Genomic DNA, 26,633 nt, shown 5'->3' with positions numbered 1-26,633 from the left:
AAAGCTGTATGACGAACAGCAAGAAACAACGGTAAGCAGTGCGTGGAACGCGAACCTGGGCGATGAATTCGCGGCAGCTGCAGCACCTTTGGCGGCCGAATTATCATGTGAGCAAGAGCAGGTGACACAGGCAAGAGCAAGTGTTGCCGCTCCTTGCGAACAAGTTCGACCGCCGGGCGAAAATGCAGTCGCGCTCGGTGATAACGACATGTTACCGATGGCGACTCGCTCGCCGTCGGACAACAGGACCGAACGCGCACGCGAACAAATCGCGGAAAACCAAGGCGAGCGTAGCACTAGCGCAATAAGCCAAATCTGGGGAGCTTTAACTGCTGTACCGCGTTGGATTTATAGGCGCGAGGTTAGACAGGGCATCACGGATGGTGCGAATGCAGTTTTTAGAGTTGAAAGAGAGGCGATGCACAGTAGAGCGGCTCAGGCCGAACAGCAGGCTTCATTGCCGCCTCAGGCCAAGCCGCTCGGCGACCGCGAGACGCTAAACGCGCCAGCGGTTGCGACTGAGCCATCGGCCCACGCGAACGCACCAAACAATAGAGCAGATAGTACATTCCTCTATGCCGATTCAAATAGATCGGCGAGCACGAGATATCACGCGCCTAGAGTAAGTTCATGGGTTGAAGACTGGGAGCGCGAGGTACGGGTAGCTACTAGAGAGGAAATGGAAATACCAGCTCCATTAGGTGAAGGTTTAATTATTAGCGAGAAAAGTGTAATGAGCATAAGGCGACCTAAACAAAAACAGGTGAGACAGGTAGAAAATATCAGTAGAAGCGACACTAGCTCGAGTCTATCGGATACTGATAGCTGCAACACCTATAAAGTTAAATCGCCGCGCAAAACTAAGCAAATAAGAGCGGAAAGATCAAGTAAAAAGAGTGCTCCTCCAAGAATCAAGTATATAAACGGTATACCTGCGGATGGAGTAAGCGCGCTCAATGCCTGGTCTCTTCGTTTTTCCGGTAAGGATAGTACAAACGCGCTAAGTTTTCTATCAGGTTTGAGTGATTGCCAGCGCTATTATGGCATCTCGGACGAAGAAATGCTGATAGCAATAGGCACCGCATTCCGCGATAAGGCGCGTCCGTGGTACGAGGTTAATCGCGGTATGTGGAAGACGCTGAAAGACTTTAAAAAGAGTTTTTCTAGCGAATTCTGTCGACGATTGAATAGAGAACAACTTTACGGCGAATTGCGTCAAAGAACACAGGGCGAGAACGAGAACATTACGGACTATGTCGCGGCTTTTCAGACGATATTACGCCGTTTTGATCCGCCCGTTTCGGTGAGACGCCAGTTAGCTATGATCATAGAGGGTCTACATCCAAGATATAAGCGATATCTTGAAACTAAGACCTTCTCCGATCTAAATAGTTTTAAAGAAGCGGGTATGGCACTCGAAGATCGCATGGCCGGTTGGAAAAGGTGGCAAAAGCCGCCCACGGCTGACGTAACGCTAATTCCGGAATCCGCGTACACAGAGACGAAGAAGTCACCCGGTAAGCAAAAATCGGTCGAAACTATTGATGGTTTAAACGACGCGATTGGCGAGGTCTTAATAGTCGAATCTCCTAAAAAGAAAGCGCAGCAGCAGAACAAAAAACTAGGTAAAAAGGGCAAGAAGCAGAACGGTGAAATTGCCGTGGCTATTGCCGATAGGCAACAGCCACAGGCAAGAAACCAGCCTGCGAACGAAGCCGCGCCTGCTCGTCAGAGCGCGCAGGCTTCGTTGGCCCCGACTGCAGGTGTAGCCCCTAGTCTGGTCCCGCAGCAGCGCAATCAGGGAGGTAGCAACTTAAATAGGCCATTCACGGGAGCTTGCTTCAATTGTAACGCGGTGGGACATAGGAGGGCGCAATGCCCGATAGCTCAGGTCAATCCGCGGGTAGTTTGTTATAAATGCCGACAACCGGGGCATTACGCTAATAACTGTCCAACGCGAACTTCAGAGTCGACATTATATTGTCAGGTTTGTGGGACAATAGGTTACGTGTTTAGAGAATGCCCTACTTGTAATCAGGTGAAGCAGGGAAACCTCAGCGCGGGAGCCGTCGACCGCTCGACGACTCCTGACTAAGATGTATTGAGCGGGCTATTGAGGTAGAGAAAGTGCTTCGCGCAAGGAGCGGAAGCACCTTAGAAGAAGGGAATAGAGTTGAGGTAAAAAGGGAAGGCCAGAACAAGGCAGAAACCGCCAGTTCTGCGCCTCCTTTTATGAATTTAGTAAAAAGGGAAGGCGAGAACAAGGCGGGAATTGTCAGTTCTGCGCCACCTCTCTTAGACGAGGTAATAGGAGAATATTTGAAAGTCAAGGCTAAGGTCAAGCGTGCAGTATTTGTAGAGTATGAGGATCCGGAAAAAGGAAGTAAGGAAATCGTTGAGTTCAAAAACGTGTTTAAAGGCGAGTTTAGTCGTTCGACATTGAAAGAAGTTCAGGCGCAGAGTGACGAGGGCGCAAGTTTCCCTAGTAGAATCAGCAATGAACCCGAAGAGGCAAATAAACGTGACTCGTTACAGCAGGACGCGGAAAGTCTTCAAAAAGATCGACACACTATCGCGCGAAAAACTTTTCCCGATAGGGATATGCAAGATCCGATAGGGTTTAATAAATTTTGCGCGATAGCTTGCTCGCCTGAGAAGTGCCCAGCGAGGCAAAATGAGTTGCCATCGTCGCGCACGAACACGAATGAGGCAGGTTCGAGTATTTCGCCCACGGTTGGGCAGGCTTCGGAAAAGGCCGTTGCTTTAGGAAATCAGGGTGAACCTGTGAAGGAATCTGTTGGTAAGGAAACGCGCTCAGGCGCTGCGCTCCCGTCGGAGCGGGCTGCGACAAAGGTCATGGTCACGCGCGATAGAAGTGAGCTTGTTGATACTAGGGTTTTGTTGTTTGGACGTTCGGTCGTCGGTGCCGACGCACCTTCCGTTTTAGTGAAGGGAGGGTCTGAATGGAACTCAGAAATCCCGAAGAAAACGGCAGATGAATCAGATGCAGCGTTAGTCGTAGTAGTAGAGAATAGGTTCTTTATTAAGGTCGACATAGGCGGGCAAGTCTATACAGCGCTACTAGATTCAGGTGCTCAGGTATCGGTAGTAGGGCCGAATCTCGGTTTACGTTTCAAGGACCGGTTAAAGCCGCCTACGATTTTTGTACAGGGCATCTCAGGCGAGAAGCCGCAAACGTGGGGCGACTTGAGGTTAAGTATTGAAATTGGTAGGACGAATTGGTTAATTGCGACGGTAGTATCTACGCTGAAGCACGACTTGATTTTAGGAGCCGACTTTTGGATAGCGTGGAATATAAATATTAGCTACGGTAATCGCGCTTGGCGGGCAGGTGACCAAGGCGATTGGTATCCGTTAGCAGAGCAGAATAGTAACGAGATAGTTGTTTTTGCGGAATGCGCAGGTTTAAGCAGCTACGAGGAGGCTCAACGAGAGACAATCTTGGCGCTTGTTCGCCGGATTGTCCCGGAGCCTGGTGAATCTCCGGCGGTTACAAAAGTTATCGAGCACGTCATAGATGTAGGCGATGCGAGCCCGATAAAGACGCCGATGCGCCGAATGTCGCCTCCTATATTAGCATTCACGCAGGAAGAAACCATGCGGCTATGGAAGGCGAAAATAATTAGGCCATCGAACAGTCAGTGGAGTAGTGCGCCGGTAATCGTACGTAAACAGGACGGCGGCTATAGGTTCTGTCTCGATTTTAGTCCAGTAAATAAGGTGACGAAAGTAGACGCGTATCCGATGCCTAGCATTGACGCTATTTTAGATAGGTTGCGCGGAGCAAAAGAAAAATCAAAAAAATATTATGATCGCCACATAAACCCTTGCAATTTCAAAATAGGAGATCAAGTGTGGCTCATTAAAGAACCTAAACCAGGAAAATTAGAAAAGAATCAAAACCTGGGTCCTTTTGAAATATTAAACATCACAGACAAATATAATGTAACAATAAATAAGGGTGGAAAACCGAATACAGTTCATGCAAATAAATTAATATTACACAAAAGTATATAAAATGATAAACCTTTCTCTGTTTTAGGACAAACAAATCATGTATTCAAAAATAACGTTATTCATTACATTTTTTCAAATTACTTATGCATACATTGGATATCACTGCGGCACCACAAATACAAACATCACAACATTCTCTCTACTGGAGGCTGACGAATGCGACTTTAAAACCGAAACCATAAACTCAACAATAGCAAATATAGAACTTATTCAAGCAGCCGAATTTAGAAATATTCCAGTACATCAATGCAAAATTGAAATCCATCGGACAGTATACCAATGCGGACTATTCGGACGCCTCGAACCTGAACAAAACGGAGAACAGGAATACTTGTATGAGTTGAGCCATGAACAATGCCAAACTATCCACGAAACGAGAATTTTTAAGTATGACAATTTTCATACGATTGCTGATTTAAAAATAAACGCCACAACAACCAAAGGCATAGACTTCGCTGGCGATGCAGGAAGCTGCAGCGGCGTAGCCTACGCAGACAGGTTCGGATCATGGAGTAAGGTACTTGTTCAAGGCACAATTAAAATCACATTAATACAAGCCTATGTGAAAATTTGTCTGAGTAATGATAAATTACATTTAAGCTCAGGAACGATATGTAAATTTTCAGACCAAACTTGCGTAGACTCCGACGGGGGTTATACATTTTGGGACATTTTACCTCAGGAAGAATGTTTTACTAACACTTACGATATTTTATATAAAGGTCCAGTAACAAAATACTTTAACACACACAATGACGACATAATATACATGGTAAATACTAGCGACACGACCTTTGCTTTGACAGCCAAAGATAAAATATTGAAATGCTACCGAGAGTTCATAAGAACAGAACACCCAAAACTCTTTATCGCAGAAGGAAACAATAACTTCAACAAATACAAATTCAATAAAGACACTGTTACTAGCAAAAACAAGGTCAACATAGATTTATTCACATACGTAAATTTGAAATTTGTATATGTCGAAAAGCATTTGGGCAGACAACTGAACGATCTTTACAGAAAAATCATTACAGATAGGTGTGAAGTAGAGAGGAAAACAATACAAAACTCCCTATCCCTTGCAACCCTCTCCCCTGACGAATTCGCATACAACATCATGAAGAAACCTGGATACATTGCCAGGATCGCAGGAGAAGCAGTTCATGTCATAAAATGCACCCCTACTGTAGTGAAGGCACAGCACCTTAACGAATGCTACAATGAATTACCAGTAATTTCAGGCAACGAAACCTGGTTTCTTACTCCAAAAACTCATATCCTCAAAAGAAGAGGTACTCCAATGAACTGCAACTCCATAATACCTACATACTACAAAGTAAACAGCAAATGGATAAAACTAACACCCAAACCAATGGAAACGATACCACCACAAGCACTCAAACCTAACACAAACATAAAATGGAAATTTGAATCCATAGATTCATTAGCAACTAGCGGCATATACTCACAACAAGAATTAGACCAATTACAACAACAAATAATGTTCCCCATGGAAAAAGCATCTCTGTTAAATATCATAGCTAAAGAAATATCAGGAGAAGGAACAACAAAGGACATCTTTACAGAAAATACACTTACAAAATTGGCTGAAAGCACGTGGAATCACATATTCAACAAACTAATCACGTGCGGATCAATCTCATCAGTAATCATAATGATATTAATATTACTGCAAATAATAAAACTAACGATTGACACCATCATCAGAGGATATACGCTGCACATGGTTTATGGCTGGTCTATGAACCTACTATGGGCCTTCTTCAGCTCAATAACCCACCTGCTAATGATACTAGGACGACAAAACCACAACAGTATGACAAAAATTAATAAACAAAATGCAGAAATTGAACTAGACACAATACACACAAACCTGAACGACACAGACGTCAAGATACAAATCTACCCTGATACCCACTGTCCTATTCTTCAACAAAACTTACCTCTCGAATCAACAATAATCAAATACAAACATGACCAATTTTCAACAAAAATCTAATTGTCATGTCGTTCAGTACCCCAAATGCTTTACGTCATGGCCACATTTTAAGCGGGGAGGGAAGCGAGATATTCGCTTAAGGAATCTAAATTAAAAACAAATTCCTTATCTAAAAAACAAAACTATATTTTTACAAAATTACAATTATGTTTACATTTACACTTATATACAATTACAATTGTATCGATGATCTACACTAGGACCTACGATTACATTATAAAACTCATTAAACACCTCCACGCATACTCGACGAAAACCATTGCAATACACTAATATATCATAAAAAAATAATTCGCGCAGATTCCAAGTGTCCTCGTCTGGACCATACTCTCCCAAGAAGAAGGCCGTCTGCGTCACTCGATCGCAATGCCTCAGAGTACGCACCAACTGCCATCTTTGAAACTAACAAGCAAATAGGAAACAAATTAATCAGACATATCAATATACCAATATACAAACATACATTGTAAAACACTTACATCTACTCTCACATATTTTCGGGTCCCAGGCTTAGGTGCGACCGGTAAAGGCAAGCCCTCCCGTCTGGCCTTCTTTACTGCACGAGAATGCTGCCAATCCGCAAACTAGAACAAAGAAATATAATGATAATAATAAAAATGAATAAATCAAATTGTAAAATACTTACGCAAACCATCGAACGGCGTTTTCTCGAGAAACCATACATGTTGAATTCTGGTCACAAGCGCAGAGAACACTTTGTAAACTATCAAAGTGACGCAGCCTTTATATACAAAATAATTTGTACACCTTGCAGAAAAAAGATTTCACCGACGCAATCAAATTCCAACACTTCCGAAACTCGGAAATGCACATAACGAAATAATCTTTTCACCGAAAACCAACAATTGCAATCAATACATATTAATTGCAATATCTTATGCCCCGAGGTGTTACGTCTCAAGACGTATCTTTGCTCATTTACATTCTTTAAAAGTGCAATCCCGAATTTCGTAAAATCAAAACTATATACACGTCCACCAGAAAACGATACAGCAGCAAAACACAAAGACCATACTCAGCATTACACAACACACAATGAACTCAAAAAGAAAATTACTCAACTACACAAGAAACATCAGCGATTTATTAAGCACAAATTTATGTATATAAGACGAACCACCCGAAAGGTGAGCAGTCAGTCAGTTAGAAAGAAATTATCTTTACTCCGTACACACCGGTCCGACAATTGGTGATCATTTTTCTTAATAAACTCACGACTGTTACAAGTAATATCGTGCAAGTATTATTCAAACCTATCCTATTCAATTCAACAAGCAGTTAGAGCCTGCTACATTTATTCAATTCAACAAGCAGTTAGAGCCTGCTACACTCATACAATCAACAAGCAGTTAGAGCCTGCTACATTTTATCAACAATTAAAGGTAGTACAATCATCAGACATACATTTCCACATATTATTATTGTAAGTGAGACATATCCGACCACTAGTCAACATATTGGAACGTCTCATTCATTAGCTATTCGTAGTTGATGCACGAGACGTAACAGAATCAATCTGAAACTTCAGAAATGTTCACTGACTTTTAATGAACAAATTTTTAGCTGAAAATTATTCCGGTCTTGAACATCCTTTAATACATTTCGCTGTTGTGCTAAAAGCATGCCATTCGAAATGGTTTGCTTAGAATAATTAATATTATTCCACAATGATTTTTGTATCGTTGATTGCGTTTGACGGGTCCTTTGTCTACTGCTATTCCGTATAAGGGATAGGTGGTATCTCAGTTCACTTACGTAAGAGCACCGCGAATTTACGAAAGCGCGGTGTCGGATTATACATTCGATAATGTGTCGGATAGGATTGCGGACAGGTCAGCCAGTGAAAATACGTGGAAATTCAATATCGTAATAGTTGTTCTGAGACTGATTTATTACACTTTTTAGACACTCGTCACGATCACAGCGCACATTGACCGACGATCTCTCGTGAGATAATCCGCTCGCTACCTGGTTCCGCAGCATAAAAAATGGTAAGCGATTTACGTTAATAATGAATGCTAGGGCTGGCCAGCCTACCCGTATCGCGGAGCAGATTTCTGCGCGTAATCTCGTTTATAAAATTTACCCCTATGTTAAATGATCTCTGGGAGCTGAAACTCAAATATGTCCTGCGAGACCTAGATGTTCTTGTAACCTTTTATATCGAGGCACGTAGAATCTTTTTTTTTTCTTTTCTCTTACGCACGATATGATGGCTGATGACACGTTGGCACCCGCGTACATCGACTCGCTTCAGGCTAGCTTAAAAGTCAAATCATTTCGTCAGGCGCTCTCTCTCTGTCTCTCTGTCTCCCTCTCTCTCTCTCATCACAAATGTACCCGCACGGATGTCGACATGCGTGCTGGTTAGAGCTGCCCTCGTAAGCATGCTCGTCAAAGAGACTAATCCCCGCGACGATTAACGATTCACAATATATAAAATTACAATATATAAAATTACAAAATAGAAGAGTTTATCATCTAATCTAGCAAGATGTGACTACAACGTTTAGCTGATTTAAATACTTTTCACTAGAAAAAAATATTAATATATGGGCAAATCCCAGAAACTTTTGATTTTTGTGTTACTCGCTTCTACAGCTGTGTAGATATGAGTTTGATCAAGTTGTGATGTGATTCTGAAGGTCAAAAAACTAAAAAGTCGGAATATTGATGAATTTTGCATGTTACTTTGCAAAACAAAAAAATTTCGAACTGCTGTAACATGTGGAGCATTGTTTAAATTCTTATGAAACTTTTAAGAGTTGTTCCATTTACGATGCCCTTAAAGAAACATCTTCATTTTTTTACGTGCCCATAATAAAAAACAAATGGGAGTCGCGACATGTTTTGTTACTAGTTTTTTGGTAAATTTGATTATTGTCGATTTTCACTTATATAGGTTGGAGCATTCTAACCAATTTCTATATTTAATTGGCGCTAAAACGAAGCTATTTATGTACCAACAAAGTATGTACTCGCTAAAACGAGCTTTTAAATCGATGTCAAATACCGAAATATCTCGCGAACTCTTTTTCCAGTTCAAGTAGCACAAAAATAATTATATATTAAAACCGTCAATAATCACTGTACTCTATTTAATATCACCAATGGAAGTTCATAACAAAATGCTAGCTTGATTAAACTTTTTATTGAAAGGATAGAGCTATTATAAATTTTAATGTAAAAAATCATAAGTATCAAATTTTTTATATTAGCGATTTGAACATTATAGATTAATTTTACACGTTTTGAATGTCTATATTTTATGTTCTGTAATGAAAAGTAAGTATAAATAATGAAATTAATAAATTATACATGAATCAATCAAAATTTCATTTTTGTATTTTTGAAAGTGTTATGCTCACGTATCAGGTAATTACGCTGGCCATTGAATCGCTCCACGTTTGTCTATCTACCTCCCATTATATATTCCATTTATATAATTACGAACACGTAACGTATCCCGCTCCATCTTACTGAAACTGACTGGTGGACTCCAACTCCTATAACAGCACGAATAGCAAAGATAATCTAGTTCTTTAATATTTCGTCATACTGTGGACCATCAAGGTTTCCCTTAATGAACAACAGGTCCAATAATAATTATATCGTTAATAATACTTGTCCAAACGTTAGCTGTTTGGGGATATTGAGTACTTCGGCTCTATATCATCATTAGTTTTGCTCCAATAAAACATTTTATGCCTATTAATGATACTATTTATCATCAAATCAGAAAACTCTAAGCGTCTAACCGGATCGTCTTCATTCAATTTTTGTACCAATTTAACTTTATAGGAATGAAACTTTAATTTTTTTGTTGAAATTCGAACCATAAGATAAGCCGTGTTGCTATTGTAATTTTATAATGGAGTCATGAGGACGACCCGATCTAGTAAAATCTTTTACATTTCCAATTTCATTAAATCGTTGTATCGTTCAACAAAGTGTTGATTTTGATACGGGAACTTGCTCTAGTCTGAATGATTGGTTGAATAAATTTGCAACATTCTCAAATGATCTTCTATCACCACCACACCCCCTCATCATAAAAATAATTATTCACTCAAGTTTATTTAGCGGAGCTATTATAGTTTTAGAAATTCTGGTTTTTAATTTTAATAAATGAAAGAAGAAAAATGATAGTGAATACCAAAAAAAACCGCTGGAACAAAATAATTGCAATACAGTACAAAAAGGCAGAATGATATAGCGATAAATTAAAATGGAACAAGATAATAAAGATAAGTGAATATTTATTGTAGAATTCATAGAATTTTTACTTAGTAAAATCAATTTAGTATCTATTCATTAAAAAAATTCATTTAGTGTTTACATAATTACTAATAAAAAAATATTATTAAAACTTACGATTCCTAATTACGAAAAATCTAAAACTATGTTAAAAGTAAGTAAAACAAATCAGAGAAGAGGCTGTAAAATGTAATTATTTTTTTTAGGTAGAGAGAGAAATAAGATTTCCAAAAAAAAAAATTTTTAGACAATTGAAAACAATCATAATCATGAAAAATTGTTCATATCTGAAATTCAAAATTTTTTCTTTCGTGAATACTATGAAGTCCCTTACCAAAAAGAAACGTTGACCTCTAAATCTCTTTGAATGTAATGGTCAAAGTCATATCTGAACGTAAAATTTTTAAGCAATTTTCATTTGATGGATGGAAAATATGGGATTCGATTCTAAAAAATTACCTTCTCTTTAAAATGGCCTTCAACGTCATGGTCAAAGTCATAGTCAAGGTCGTATGTGAACGTAAATTTTTATGCTCTTTCCATTCTGCGTATAAAAAGTATGCGGTGCCATTTAAAAAAATCACCTTAATCTCTAAATGATCTTGAAGATTAATCATGGTCAAGGTCACCATTAAATAGCTAAAGAAAAATCCTATAATTTTTGTTTGAAATATTTTTCGCTGAAATGCAGTTCTGTCGAGTTATTCGGCCATTTCAGGACTTGTGGATCTATTTTATGCTATACGTAAGCAAAATGGTAGAAGCTTTAAAGCAATGAAGAAAAATAACTCGGCAACAGAGGCGCAGGACGTGAACACGGTTCGGCGGTAAACTGTTGACGTAGAAATACGTATGGCTATCTATTTCCCTCTTTTCGTTATGGCTTTTAAATTAATTATTTGCTCTCTCACTTATTTTTTCAATATAGCTGAAATACGTAATTACAGAAATGTGCTTACTATCATAAATAAAAAATTTATATATACTATTATTGTAGGTAGGAGAGGCATAACAAGTAGCATAGGTTAAAACTCATTACATAACTACAAATTTTATTCTATTTACGTATGGATAAGGTTTATTGAAAATAAATTACTTTTGTATACTACTTGGATCCTTTCGTGCACACACACACACACATATTTCACAAAAATGTATCGGCCAACTTTTCGTAATTTAACTTAGCCCCTTTATCAAAGTTTAAAATATACAATGATCAAAATTAAATCTCCAAGAGACTACTCAAAAATAAGCTATAATAAATGTAATCGGTACTTCTCACTATTAATTGTGAAATTTTGTTTAAATGAAATATCACTAGTTGGTTCAATAATTTCTGAAGAAAACACTATTATAGTCAACACTTGATAATTTGAACCGAAAAATAATCGAATGCAAAAAAAAATATAATAAGAAAAAATGTTATCGAAACTTATGAATTATGACATATTTGTATCGGCTGTTACGTGTTGCTTTTGTATTATAACACAGCTCAACATGATTTATATCGCACGAACATGAGCAACATATTCCGAAGGTTTTTGATGCGCTGAACACGAACCTGGCATCAAAAATGCTCTATCACGTCACATTTTCAAGATATTCTAACCTAAAAGTGCGAAAAACACGGATTTTCGCTGTTTTAGAAACTATATTACACCGCAAAATATTTTTTTTTTCTAAAAATGAATCTAACTATCTCAAAGTACCGCTTCTGCCCTTTCCAACGCATTTTTCAAATTTAACAAATCTTTTTTTTTCGCGGAGATATTATTGAATGAAGTTCACCACTTTAACGATGTCATAACAACAGTACCAACAATACAAATATGCCAGCCCCACGAAAAAGTCATATCTGAACAAAAGTGCAAAAGGTAATACCATTATATTTATGTTTTTGGGGTCGCTGAATTCGAATCCACGATTCATTTGATCCGATTAGCTCAGGGGTCAAATTCAGATCAAGGTCAAATCAAGATTATCCCATTAATCTTGGTCCAGGTACTGTTTCTATAGGCTTTTGAGGTCGCTGAATTCGAATCTGGGGTGCGTTTGACCTGGTCGCCTCAAAGTCAAAGTTAGGTCAAGGTAAAATCCAAAAAATGCATTCAATGAACCCGAATTTAAGATTTATCTGACTAATAACCCCCTAATATTTCTATGGCAATGTTAGCAACTCCCTAATAACCCTCTAATAACCTCCCTAATATGAACTATGCTATGAACCCCCTAATAACACAATTACGATGCTATAAACCCCCAATAACGTAATGAGAGTGCTATCAACCCCCTAATAAACCTCTAATAACCCCCTAATATAAACTATGCTATGAACCCCCTAAAAACCCAATGGTAATCACATCAACTCCTTAATAACTCACCCCCCTAGTAACCCATTAATAACCCCCCTAACATGAATGGTTCTATGAACCCCTTAATAGCGTAATGGCAATGCTAAAATGCCCTTAATGACTCAATGGCAATTCTATCAACCCCTTAATAGCCCCCCCCCCCCTTCTATACTTCCCCCCTAATAACCCTGGAATATGAACTAAGCTAATATAATAATAGCAATGCTATTAACCACATTATGTCAGATGCTCTTCAATGTTATTAATTTTCTGATTTATGGAATCGTTTCCTTTTTTCATCTAGGCTTCTGGTTCCTGACTTTCTCTTATGCTGTAGACCATCATCTTCACGTTTAAGAGCCCAGCAGTAGTCAGCTAACATATTAACATTCCATCGACCTTAATACCTTCTTTTCATCTCTTGGATGTCTTGGTGGAATCTTTCTCCTTGTTCGTCACTTAGGGCTACAAGATTCTCAGGAAAAGAATCTAAATGAGAATTCAGGAAGTGTACTTTTAAACTCTTTGAAACTGGTAAGCATATTTTAAACAGCTATGTGATAATTTTCTGACCGGATCCATTTCAGATCGGGCAGGCCTACGGCAATGATATCTCCGATTGACTCGGCTGTGGAGTATGTTATTCTACTTCAAAAATAAGCCGACACGTATTTTTTTTTTTTTTTTTCGATTAGACCTCTACATCATTTTTTACGAGCATTTTAAAAAAGTGGTTAAAAAATAAATTTTCTAAAAATCAATTATTAAAATTTAAAAAAATGCTCTATATTTTCTAATTTTTTTACTTAATATGTTATTTATAGCTTATTTTACTGTATTTCTTATAATCTTTCGAATGCGCCATGCAGAATAAAAAAATATTGAAAATTGGCGGGAAAAACTCAATTTTTCGAAAAAATTTCATATTCAATTTTCTCAAAAAAGCCATTGTTTTTTTTTCAAATTTTTATGATAAATTAAGCATTACAATACCTTTAAATTGGTATAGGAATGATCGCGTACTTTTACGTTTTAGTGATAAAATATCGATTTTTCGTTTTTTTTTTTGCCCAAAACATTGATAATTATAGTTTTAACATGTGAAACGTGTTTATATATATATATATATATATATATATATATATATAGATATTTATATATACATCCATATATACATATACAAGAATTGTACGTTTGATAGTAGTCTTGCGATTTTGATAGAATTACATTCCTTCTTCTATAAATAGCTTATAAATATACACGTGCTCGCATTGCTGATAGCACATAGTTCAGTTTCTATCAGTCGTAAATTGTGTACACACAGAGAAGCATGCATGCTTTCTAGGTGTATATTATATATTAAAGCAAGTGTACGTTATAACAAAAATCACTTTAGATCATAACTGAGTGTTTTATTTCTGTGTTTATAATTATGACTCCACATAGTACATATTCAGATAAGAGAGTTAAGTGTTGTGACTTTTTAAAAAGGCATAAATCATGTGTATATAAAACTAAAAACAAGCGATTTAAAAGCCTTGGTGACTTAGCTAATAAATTGAAATTGAAGTTTGGCAGAAAAAAATTTGAACCGTTTGATAATGTGTGTATAACTTGTCACAATCTTTTATGTTTGAAATATGAAAGTAGCAAAACAGGTGATCCTTTTTCAAGCGATGAGCAAGATGATACTGGTAAGATACCCACATAATTAATAATTTATCTTTGTAAAGTAATACATTTTCGTTTTAAAATTATTATATTATGAATAGAGTTTTCAAAAACATATATTTATTAAAATCATATTTTGCTCATAGATACGGAGACACAAACTGAAACAGAAGGTGAAGATCTAGGAGCAACAAATGAATTCGAACCAGATGAACTTGTTAAAGTAGAAGAGTTAAATAAAAGTTTAACTGACGATTTTCGTTCTATTTCACCTTTCAAACCAAAACGTCGTATCAATACCAGTTCTGTAGTAAACTACGTAGTAGAAAAAAGAAAGCAGCTCATTTCTACTTTTTCTGCAGCAACTACAAGTAAACTCAGAAAAGTTTACGATGTAAATAAAGATGATCTAGAATCCAATATCATAGAAAATGTAAACGACGGATGGATTTCAAGTATAAAATTAGCATTAAAAAATTGTGTTTCAAAATCAGAAAGAGTTCGACTTTTAACAATTCTTCCGGATACGTTGAGCAGATCAAAAATTGTATCACTTCTTCCTGACGTTTCAAAACACATGGTAGATAAAGCTCGAAGAATAAAAGTAGACAGAGGTATTTATGCTCAGCCAGAAATGTATCAAGGTCACCCTTTGAGTAATGAAGTCAAAAACATAGCTTTAGAGTATTATTTAAATGATGACTATAACTGTTCTGTGCAGAGCCCAAACAAAAGTGATGTTATAACCGTAAAAGAAAACGATCAAAAAGGGAAAAAAGTTAAACGTTATTTTTCGCGCAGTATAAGAGAAGTCTATGAATTATTTCGCGAAGAAAACCCTGATGTGAAAATAAGTAGATCCAAATTTTATTATCTAAGACCTAAATATGTGTCAATAAATCCAGTTAATGAAATGTGTCTTTGTAACTATTGTGCTAATTTTGATCTTTTAATTGTTGGTATAAAAAATTTTGTAGAAGGTTTAAAAATTGATATAAAAGAAATGCAGTCATCAATACTTACTGCTCTGGTTTGTTCACCATCAACTGATTCGTGTTTTCTTAGGGAATGTAAATCATGCCCCGGTGCCGATAAAATTAGCTTAGATTTACTCAAACTGCACAATCATGACAATTCTGATGAGATTGCATATGCTACTTGGAATAAAGGAGATTTAGTTAAAATGACAGTACATATTAGTGATTTTCAGAAACAACTATCTGCTTCTGCTATTAAAATGGTGCCGCATTTATATATCAAAGATACACAGCGAAACGCAATAAGAAGTGAAAAAAAATCATGTGAAACTAACAAGAAACATCTTATTGTCCAAATAGATTTCGCCGAAAATTGGTCAGTTTTTTTAAAAAATGCTGTACAAGGGAATCATTGGAAAAATGACCAAGTAACAATATTTACAGCGGTTTGTTACATAGGTGAAAAAAAATTTAGTTTTGCGATTGTAAGTGATGACTTGAAACATGACTCGGCTCATGCATTACTAACACTCAAAAATATTTTTGACTATTTAGAAAGAATAGGCATTACTTTTAGCAGTGTTACGATAGTGTCTGATGGAGCAGCAAGTCATTTCAAAAACCGATACCAATTTCATGAAATAAAAAATTTACTTGATTTTGTTGATAACATTATGTGGCTTTTTTCTGTTACTGGACATGGCAAAGGACCTGTAGACGCTATAGGAGGAGTGGTGAAGTACTATGCAACATTGTACAATTTACATAAGGAACTAGTGCATTCAATTCAAAACGCAAAAGAATTTGTTGAAAAAGTACAGGACTACACTCCTTCAATCAAGCTGCTGCTGCTAGAAAAAGACAAAGTTGAAAAATTTAGAGAAGAAAAAATCTATGATTGGAAAAACACACCAGAATGCCCAGGTATTCAGAAAAATCATGTGTGGTATTGGTCGAAGGGTAAAGCAACGAAATGGTTTATGGCTCGCACTGCAGCACAGCGTTATGTTGAAATAAAAGGAAAAAAATCGAAATCGAAGAAACAAAAGAAGAAGAAGGCTTCAGTTTTAGTAAGCAAAAAAATAAAAACAACTAAAAACAGAAAGACTAAAAAGTCTAGAAAATAAAAAATATAATTTTTATTACTTAAATAAATGAGTTTATTTTGAAACTTTTCATAAAAATAAAGTGTTTTCTTTTTAATTTTGTTGTAATGATTTTTTTGAACATTCACAATGTATTTCATATCATATAATACACATAAAACACATACGAGGTGTGATCAAAAAGTAAGGTGAATTTTTATTTTTCTCAAAAAATATTTATTTATTCATCAATTTTTATTTTATCTCCTTCAAAGTAATCCCCCTCGGATATAATGCACTTGTGCCAACGCTTTTTCCAATCCTCAAAGCATTTCAAAAAATCATTTTTTGTGATCTTGTTTAGTTCATCCTTCGATGCCGTCTTTATCTCCTCAATCGGGGCAAAACGCCGTCCTTTCATGGGCCCCTTCAGTTTTGGGAACAAGAAGAAGTCACAGGGGGCCAGATCTGGGGAATACGGTGCCTGTGGCATCGTTACTGTGTTGGTTTTAGCCAAAAATTCGCGCACAAGCAACGATGTGTGAGCAGGGGCGTTATCATAGTGCAAAAGCCAATTTTTATTTTTCCACAAATTCTGACGTTTCTGGCGGATTGCTTCGCGCAAATTGCGCATAACTTGCAGGTAATATTCCTTATTTACTGTTCTACCCTGTGGCAAGAACTCATGATGTACCACGCCCCTGCAGTCAAAGAAAACTGTAAGCAAAACCTTTACATTTGATCGAACTTGGCGTGCTTTTTTTGGTCTTGGTGATCCAGAATGCCTCCACTAGGACGATTGAGTCTTAGTCTCGACGTCATAACCGTATATCCATGTTTCGTCACCTGTTATAACCCTGTTGAGTAAATCTGGATCATCGTTGACGTCATTCAGTAGCTCTTGGGCGATGCTCATACGACGTTTCTTTTAGTCAAAATTGAGCAATTTCGGAACAAACTTCGCTGACACACGTCTCATGTCTAAAACACTCGTCAAAATTGATTGGCACGAACCAAATGAGATGCCAATATCATCAGCAATTTCTCTAATGGTAATTCGACGATTTCCCAACACTATTTTCTTCACTTCTTCAACATTCTTATCAGTTGTTGATGTGCTGGGGCGTCCAGAACGAGGTTCGTCGTCAGTGTCTTCTCGGCCTTCTTGGAAGAGTTTATACCACTTGTAAACATTTTTTTGGCTTAAAGTAGACTCACCGTGTGCCATTTTCAGCATTTCAAGTGTTTTGGAACATTTGATTCCATTTTTCACACAAAATTTAATGCAAACTCTTTGATCCATGTTTTTAGACAGCAGCAAATTGTGGAGCACGCAAAACACTTCTAACCTTGATGCCTCTCACAAACAAACCAAACATACTACAAAGCTGAAATTTGGAACGTATGTTCTAGACGAGTGTACCGACATAACCAAATAAAAAAGTCGAAGATCGAACGGACGTAGCCCGCTAAATTTCAAAATTCACCTTACTTTTTGACTCGTATGTAAATAAGTTTTACATGTCAAAACTATAATTATCAATGTTTTGAGCAAAAAAAAACGAAAAATCGATATTTTATCACTAAAACGTGAAAGTACGCGATCACTCCTATACCAATTTAAAGGTCTTGTAATGCTTAATCTATCATAAAAATTTGAAAAAAAAAACGATGGCTTTTTTGAGAAAATTGAGTTTGAAATTTTTTCGAAAAATTGAGTTTTTCCCGCCAATTTTCAATATTTTTTTATTCTGCATGGCGCATTCGAAAAAGTATAAGAAATACAGTAAAATAAGCTATAAATAACATATTAAGTAAAAAAATTAGAAAATATAGAGCATTTTTTTAAATTTTAATATTTGATTTTTAGAAATTTTATTTTTTAACCACTTTTTTAAAATGTTCGTAAAAAATGATGTAGAGGTCTAATCGAAAAAAAAAAAAAAAATACGTGTCGGATTATTTTTGAAGTAGAATAACATACTCCACAGCCGAGTCAATCGGAGATATCATTGCCGTAGGCCTGCCCGATCTGAAATGGATCCGGTCAGAAAATTATCACATAGCTGTTCAAAATATGCTTACCAGTTTCAAAGAGTTTAAAAGTACACTTCCTGAATTCTCATTTAGATTCTTTTCCTGAGAATCTTGTAGCCCTAAGTGACGAACAAGGAGAAAGATTCCACTAAGACATCCAAGAGATGAAAAGAAGGTATTAAGGTCGATGGAATGTTAATATGTTAGCTGACCGATTTCATCATCTTTCTTATATCCAGACCAGTGAAAATACCTTCCTTTATTTTTGCATTAGATAATCCTGGGAATTTGTCCAATAAGTAGTGGAAGTATTTTCCATTCTGATTAAGGGCTTTGACGAATTGCTTAATCAATTCTAATTTTTTGTGGAGAGGAGGTAAAAGTATTTTTTTTTTGGATCACACAAGGGTTTTTTGAGAACATTGTGTGATCCTGGCTTCAGAGACATGCGAAGTGGCCACTTAGATTCTTCCCAATGACGTGTAGTAGCTCTACTATCCCACAAAAAAATGTAACATGGGTATTTGGTATACCCCGACTGCTATCCAAGAAGTATAGTTATTACTTTTAAATCACCACATATGAGCCACTTATAATCTTCATATTTAATTTTCTCAAGAACTATCTGCATATACTCGTAAGATTCTTTTAGATACACTAAATGGGCGAGTGGAATCGAAACATATTTATTTCCATTGTGAAGGAGGACAACCTTCAAACTTCTTTTAGAAGAATCGATGAAAAGACGGCATTCAGTAGCGACGTATATCAAGCCTAATTTTGTCATTAAGCCAGTCACGTCATGACAGTAAGTCAATCCATCTTTCTCTGCGAAATATCTAATATATTATTGCTCTCTGTTTCTGTACTAAGAAAAAGTTGTTTTTGGAGCCAACAGATTAATTTCTTTCAACCTAGAATCTAACAATTCTGATTTATTTTTTGGCAGGTCCAAATCTTTAACCTAATTATTTAGAAGAGCTTGTGTAAACAAGTGAGGACTTTCGGTTGTATCGAAATGTTCACTATCATCTGACTGCGGATCTTCGTCATCCACCTCGATATCATTTATTTCGTCTGGGCTCCTGGAAGTAGTAGGTAAACATTCTGCTTTCTTTAGGGGTGATGATTTCTCACAGACTCTGAGTCCCTCGTAAAACTGGTTTAGTAACAGATGAGACATTAGGATACAAAATTGCAGATTTATTCTTACTGTTGAAACCTTTCAGGTCAATAGAACAAAAGTAACAGTCATTATGATCACGTGGCTCACGCCAGATCATCGGTGAACTGAAAGGCAATTTTTGCGAAGAGTCGTCTTTATTCCAACGACTTAATATTGTATGGCAACTTACACAAATTGTGTTTGGCACCCAAGATTTGTCTACATTCACGATAAAATAGCCAAAATAGTTTTTGTAAGCAGTTTCGATTGAAGGCGTAATGTTTCTCCTTTCGTTTTTAGTAGCGTAAAGTCCACATACGTTGCAGAACTTGTTAGGATCGTTCACGCAACTCCGGGGAGACATTATAAAATAGACGATGAAGATTACTAGAAACTTCAACTGGGATTCTCAACTATCCTGAAAGGGACTGTCGAGAAAATGCCGCTCGATCGCAAGAAGTACGCCGAATCTTTCAACTATCCTGAAAAGGACTGTTGAAAAGATGCGCGTAAGGTGGATCAAAGCAGAATTCTCAACTATCCTGAAAAGAACTGTCGATAAAATGCCGCTCGATCGCAAGAAATACGCCGAACCTTTCAACTATTCTAAAAAGGACTGTTGAAAAGATGCGCGTAAGGTGGACCAAAGCAGAATTCTCAACTATCCTGAAAAGAACTGTCGAGAAAATGCCGCTCGATCGCAAGAAATACGCCGAACCTTTCAACTATTCTGAAAAGGACTGTTGAAAAGATGCGCGTAAGGTGGACCAAAGCAGAATTCTCAACTATCCTGAAAAGGACTGTTGAAAAGAAATGCGTATGATCAACGGAAACCGGACTCACAACTATTCTGTTGTGAAAATTCCGCTTGATCGAAAGGAGTAACGTTTGCTTATGCACTATTAAGGGGTTGATATGATTGCCATCGCGCTATTAGGGGGTTCATAGCATAGTTCTTATTAATGCGGTTATTAAGAGGTTCATAGCATAGTTCTTATTAATGCGGTTATTAGGAGGTTATTAGGGGTTGATAGCACTGCCATTGCATTATTTGAGGTTGATAGGATTGCCATTGGGTTATTAGGATGTTTATAGAATAGTTTATATTAGGGGGGGTTATTAGAGGGTTATTAGGGGATTGCTAACATTGCCATAGAAATATTAGGGGTTTATTGGTCAGATAAACCTTAAATTCGGGTTCATTCAATGCAATTTTTTGGATTTTACTTTGACCTAACCTTAACTCTGAGCCGACCAGGTCAAACGCACCCCAGATTCGGATTCAGCGACCCCAAAAACATAAATGTAACGGTATTACCTTTTGCACTTTTGTTCACATATGACTTTTTCGTGGGGTTGTCATATTTGTATTGTTGGTACTGTTGTTATGAAATCGTTAAAGTGGTGAACTTCATACGATGATATCTCCGCGAAAAAAAAAGATTTGTTAAATTTGAACAATGCGTTGGAAAGGGTAGAAGCGGTACTTTGAGATGGTTAAATTCGTTTATAGCAAAAAAAATGTTTTGCGGTGTAATATAACTTTTAAAACAGCGAAAATACGTGTTTTTCGCACTTTTAGGTTAGAATATCTTGAAAACGTGACGTGATAGAGCATTTCTGATGCCTGATTCGTGCTCAACGCATCAAAAACCTTTGGAATACATGAATAGTGTTCTTGCGATAACTCAAAATTTTTTTTTGCAGCCCTGTGTAATTAGCGTGTCGGTACGAATAGCGAAGTGTTTAAGAAATATTACCTTTAATATTATGGAAGCAATGAAAGTAACAAGAATATTGTTAATAAAATGAAATAATAAACAAAAATGTAACCTCAGGTAATGATAGATTTCAGTTTCATTACCTATTGATGTATTGGATAAATTCCTTACATTAGATTTATTATTTTTGTACGGCTGGCTTTGGTATTTCTTTCATTCGTGACTACGCGTCAGCTTTCTATTTAAATTGTTGTGGATTTCGTGTGATTCCTCCTATATTGGATAACGGTTGCACGATCGTGCTATTAACAGCCAATCACACTCAGCACAAGTTCATCGAGGGATTGGCAGAATAAACGGCAATTGTAAAATGAATATGCTTGAAACTGTGGCATGCACTTGTATGGTTGGAGATGTTTATTTCTTAAAAAAGAGGGAGTGATCAAAAGATAAATTAGGAACTGAATCCTATATACTACTTATCGAAAAAAAATTGTAAAATTTATAAACGATGCTCGAGTCAGACTGACTATCGTTGGCCAAAAATGTATCGCGGGAACGCTAATTTTCCTGCCTTGACTCATCGCGAGTTGGGAAAATTGATATTTGCGCGTGAAGGTAGTGGATTATGCTCTTACCGACTTTTGTAGGGGAAATAATTTTACATCTAGACCGCGCTCGCGAATCAATTGCGATTTTCGCTTCGTTAAATAATTTCGCCTACCTTTGTTGACTCCACGAGAAGACTTTTTTGAGAACTTTGCCACAAAATCAGCAACAAAGATACATGAATTGACGGCGTTCTTATGTTGACAGTGTTTGTATTAGCCTTATTGAGATCTAATAGGCATAATGAATAAAGTTTGAAACGAGTCAAAAAATGTATCTACTAGTACTCCGCTGTTGCGACAACATTGAATGTCATAGACAGGGTCGATGGTATTTGTGAGGAAATTTAGAGTTGATTCTAAGTGAGAGAGACAAATATAGAATAGTGGAAAAAGAGTTAAACGAAGATACAAAATGTTAATTAACTAAGTATATATCCAAGAATATTAAATATTGACTTTTTACACTTTCCTTCGAGTACGCGAATTATATCTAGAAGAAGGTTTAGTGTTGCAATGGTATCTTTACAGTCCAAAAATAGTCTTTCCGATTTGCAGTTTTTGCAGGCAATAACCTTAATATTATCAATATAATATTGTGATTTTGTATTAACAATTTCTGCTAAGGCAGAAATATTGACATTATTTTTTACGCTATACTTATGATGATTAATGCGACTGTTGAGTATTCTATCTGTTTAGCCAATATAGAACATATTACAGATAGATAATATTACTTAATTAACGTAAGTACAGCGTGAAAAATAATGATATGTTACATATACATATAATCACAATATTAATTTTAATAATGTTTTGGTCGTTGACTGTGAAATGTACAAATTCAAGAATTTATTTTCCGAAATGTTGTATATTTATAAGACTAAAAATAACACAAACAGACAGTTAGATATCATTAACCTTAAATCTAAGTACAAAAATTTGCCACGATAAACTTTCTTGCATATATAATTTGCGATCTCTAAACAAAGTAAAGAAAGTGAAGATTTAAGACGATTTTGGATATACGGTTAGTCTGTTCGATTTTTCTATCTTTGTTTAATCTTACTCTTCATTGTTCTATCTTTGTCTCCCTCATTTAGCATCATCTTTAAGAATTCTGTAGAATTCAAGATTACTAATATAATTTAAGAATTCTGTATAAATAATTACTACCTTGTCAATGACTTTCAATGCTTGTCGCAACAACGAGTACTTACAAGATGAATTTTATGTTATTTTATTTCGAATTTCATTCATTATGAAGTTACAAATCTCTCATAATTCGTGAAGTTTAATCACCTTTCATCTTCTTGTTTTATTTTTTTGCATTTCATTATTTTTTAGTTCAGATTTGCAAGTGTTGCCTATGAAGGTGTTTGCCTCAGAAGTTATTGAACCAACTAGTGACATGTTTCTTTTGTAAGCAATTTCACATTATATAATAGTGAGAAGTATTGATTATATTTGTTGTAGCTTATTTTTGAGTTGTCTCTTGAAAATTTAATTTTGAACATTGTATATTTTTTAGCCGTGAAAAGGATATTAAATCAAATCTTCGAAACGTTGGTCGATACATTTTTGTGAAATACATTTTTTTATGCTCGAAGGGATCCACCAAAATAATTTATTTTCAATAAACCTTATCCATATGTAAATTAAATATACAAATATATGAGCATTTTGCAAAAGAAATGGTTTTAATTACAGATTTTATTAGTAAAAGGAAATATACGATTTTTTCAACAGGTAATTACCGTGTTAGTGAACTTTTCAACTCAACTCTTTCATCACGGTATGATGCATGTACAGCTGATTCTACTTGGATATGTGTTTTTTGTAAGAAAGGTCCACACTTCTTGGTAGAAGCTTCAAGTTTTTTGGAAAAATCCATACCATTGTCTGGAAACGAACCGGTAAGATTATTTCAGATGTCTTTAACTTTAGTATTATTCATTTATAATTCATTTATTAACCAAAATAAATGTGCATATATTACATATTAGCAGTATATGTGATTGTGTGTGTGTATGTATTTTTGGTGAGAGTTGGAGAATGCTTTATGCACCTTAACGAGCCAGCTTGGCTCGTCATGTATATTACCCATCAACCTCCCGTCTATCTGGTCTACCTATATCTCATACGGGAATCTCTTCTACACATTACTTCGTGAGGGAGGCATCGGCTAGTTTAGCCTTGTCTTCTTCGTCAAGTATTGTCCGGTCGTCTTCTTTTTTCAGCATCATCCGATCCTTCTCTGACAAAACTCGGTCTCGACACCTACGTTCCTCTATATAGATTAAAGTATCCTACCAAATTAGTTATCTCTGTCAAGCTCATTGTATCTTCCTTTTTCCTTATCCCTTCTTATAAAGATCAGATGATTCACTATAAATGTGGAGAAGGCTACTACCACTTTCTATCCTTCCAATGATCTAAGAAGGCACTTCCTTAAGCCCTCATGTGCAAGAGAAACACTCCAGGTATTGCTAGAGAGTTAGTGATCTTCTTGGAATCGAAGACACTCAAGTAAGACATGCTCCACGTCTTCGTCGACTCCGGAACAGGCCAGGTATTCGTTGCTCTGGTATACACTAAAACGATGAAAACAGCTGCGGAAGCAGTCATGACCAGTGAATACCTTCGTTAGTTGAGAGGTAACGAGGCAGTGATTTTTGTTCGTCCATTTGTTGACATATGGAATAATGTGGTAAGTCCAGCGATCTTAAATATCTTGATCCCATCTTCGCTACCACTCATGGATTGTTTCTTGTGACCAACGTTTCCAATAGATGTGTCTATCAGCGTCGTTCATTTCAGTACGCGTTTCTTCTCGATATTTTTCTGCTCTTTGGTATGCCCTTACGAGGTCTGTTCAAAAAGTATCGCGAATTTTGAATTTTTTGTAGCTTTATGTTGGTACTCATGTCCCTTATTTATGTTGACAAGGTCGGATATTTTGAATGTTTAGTTAATTTTTGACATCTGTTTTGCTTGGATGTGTTTTGGCTCCTCTTCGATTTTTGCCTATTCTAAAAAATGAATCAAAGAATCTGTATCAAATTTTGTGTGAAAAACAAAATAAAGAGCGCGAAAGCATTCCAAATGTTGACTGTGGTATATGGTGAAGCTACCTTAGACCAAAGCAAAGTTTATCGGTGGTACAAACGATAAACTTTGATAAAGACGAAAACATTGATAAAGTGAAGAAAATAGCATTGGCCAATCGTTGAATCGCCATTCGATTGTAACCAGTGATTTCGGCATAAGTCGGGTCACCGCGAAATTCGTGCCAAAATTGCTCAATATCGACCAAAAACAGCTTCGCGTTAATATTGCTCAGGAGATGTTGGACTCGGTCCGTGACGATCCAAATATAGGAATAAATGGTTATTTGTTCGAGTATTTACTCCTATTAGTAATAAGTCAATTGGTTAATATCACAACGTCTATTTATTATGAATACAATTGACAGACTAACTATTGAAATGTTTTTTCATTAAACGAAATGAATGTTCGTTGCTATGCTCACACTTTTGTTTCTCAACCACGTTCGAATGTTGGTTCGAATGCTCGGTGCGCTCGCCACACTACCCCCCTTGGCAGAGAATTTGGCTACAAATTTAAAATGTCTCGAAATTTGACTCTTCTGCCAAATCGCGTAGTGCGTTCGGGAATTTGCGTGGGGTCTGTAGGCATAACATCAAGAACAGGAACTGGTATTGGTTCTGTAGGTACAGAATCAGGAACAGAAACGGGAACAGGAATTGGTTTTGTAGGTACAGCATTAGGGACAGAAACAGGAACAGGTGTGACATCATCTTGCAAAATGAATGCAGGTTTCACTCGGTCAATAGAGACTTTGGTAGGTTTGTTACAGATCTTGAGTGTAATCGTTTTTGTGTTTCGATCCATGATTTCGTATGGGCCAGTGTATGGTGGTTGGAGTGCCTTTAGAAAAGGTCCTTGTTTCAAAAAGGCATGACTGCATTTGGAGAGCTCCTTGAAAACGAAAACGCCAGGTTGACAGTGTCTTGATGCTGGAGTTGGGCGTAAGCGTGACATGAACTCTCGTAAGCTTGAGAGGAAGCTGTTTGGATCGCCGAGATTCTTGTTTTTAAGGTTTGAAGAAAGCAGTTCAAAAGGTAAACGAAGAGTTTCTCCGTAGACCATCTCTGCTGAAGTAGCCTTGATATCTTCTTTAAAAGCAGAACGAATACCAAGAAGTACAAGAGGCAAAGCTTGAACCCAATTGATGTCAGAATGAGCCATGATTGCAGCTTTTAAATGGCGGTGTAAGCGTTCGATCAAACCGTTCGAAGCAGGATGCCAACTTGTAGTGAAATTGTGTCGGATTCCGAAGAGTTTTGTAAAGTTCTTGAAGAGGTGCGACGTAAATTGAGGACCACGATCTGAGGATAAAGTTTCTGGAAAGCCAAAACGAGATATCCAGCAATCTAAAAGTGCTTGAGTCACAGTGTCTGCAGTTATGTTCTCTAAAGGATAAACCTCGGGCCATCGAGTAAAACGATCGATGACAGTCAAGCAATATTGAAAAGTACGTGCAGGTGGAAGTGGACCAATCAGATCGATGTGGATGTGCGAAAATCTCTTCGTTGGAGTCTCGAAATTTCCAAGTGGAGCGTGAACATGGCGAGTAATTTTTGATCGTTGACAAT

General features: G+C 36.7%; 1 protein-coding gene across 1 annotated transcript in view; it reads left to right on the top strand.

The window, feature by feature from the left end:
- Window positions 1-26,633, top strand: part of LOC131669013 (uncharacterized protein CG5098) — a 396,487-nt gene that overhangs the window by 133,445 nt on the left and 236,409 nt on the right. Inside the window, exon 3 of the mRNA XM_058943567.1 lies at window positions 23,704-23,870. Coding sequence (XP_058799550.1) covers window positions 23,704-23,870 — 167 coding nt within the window. The remainder of the gene's footprint in view (window positions 1-23,703; window positions 23,871-26,633) is intronic.

This window comes from Phymastichus coffea, unplaced genomic scaffold, assembly GCF_024137745.1.
Source record: "Phymastichus coffea isolate CEN01 unplaced genomic scaffold, Cenicafe_Pcof_1.1 PCOF00007, whole genome shotgun sequence".
NCBI lineage: Eukaryota > Metazoa > Arthropoda > Insecta > Hymenoptera > Eulophidae > Phymastichus > Phymastichus coffea.
This window is presented reverse-complemented; position numbering and strand designations above follow the sequence as displayed.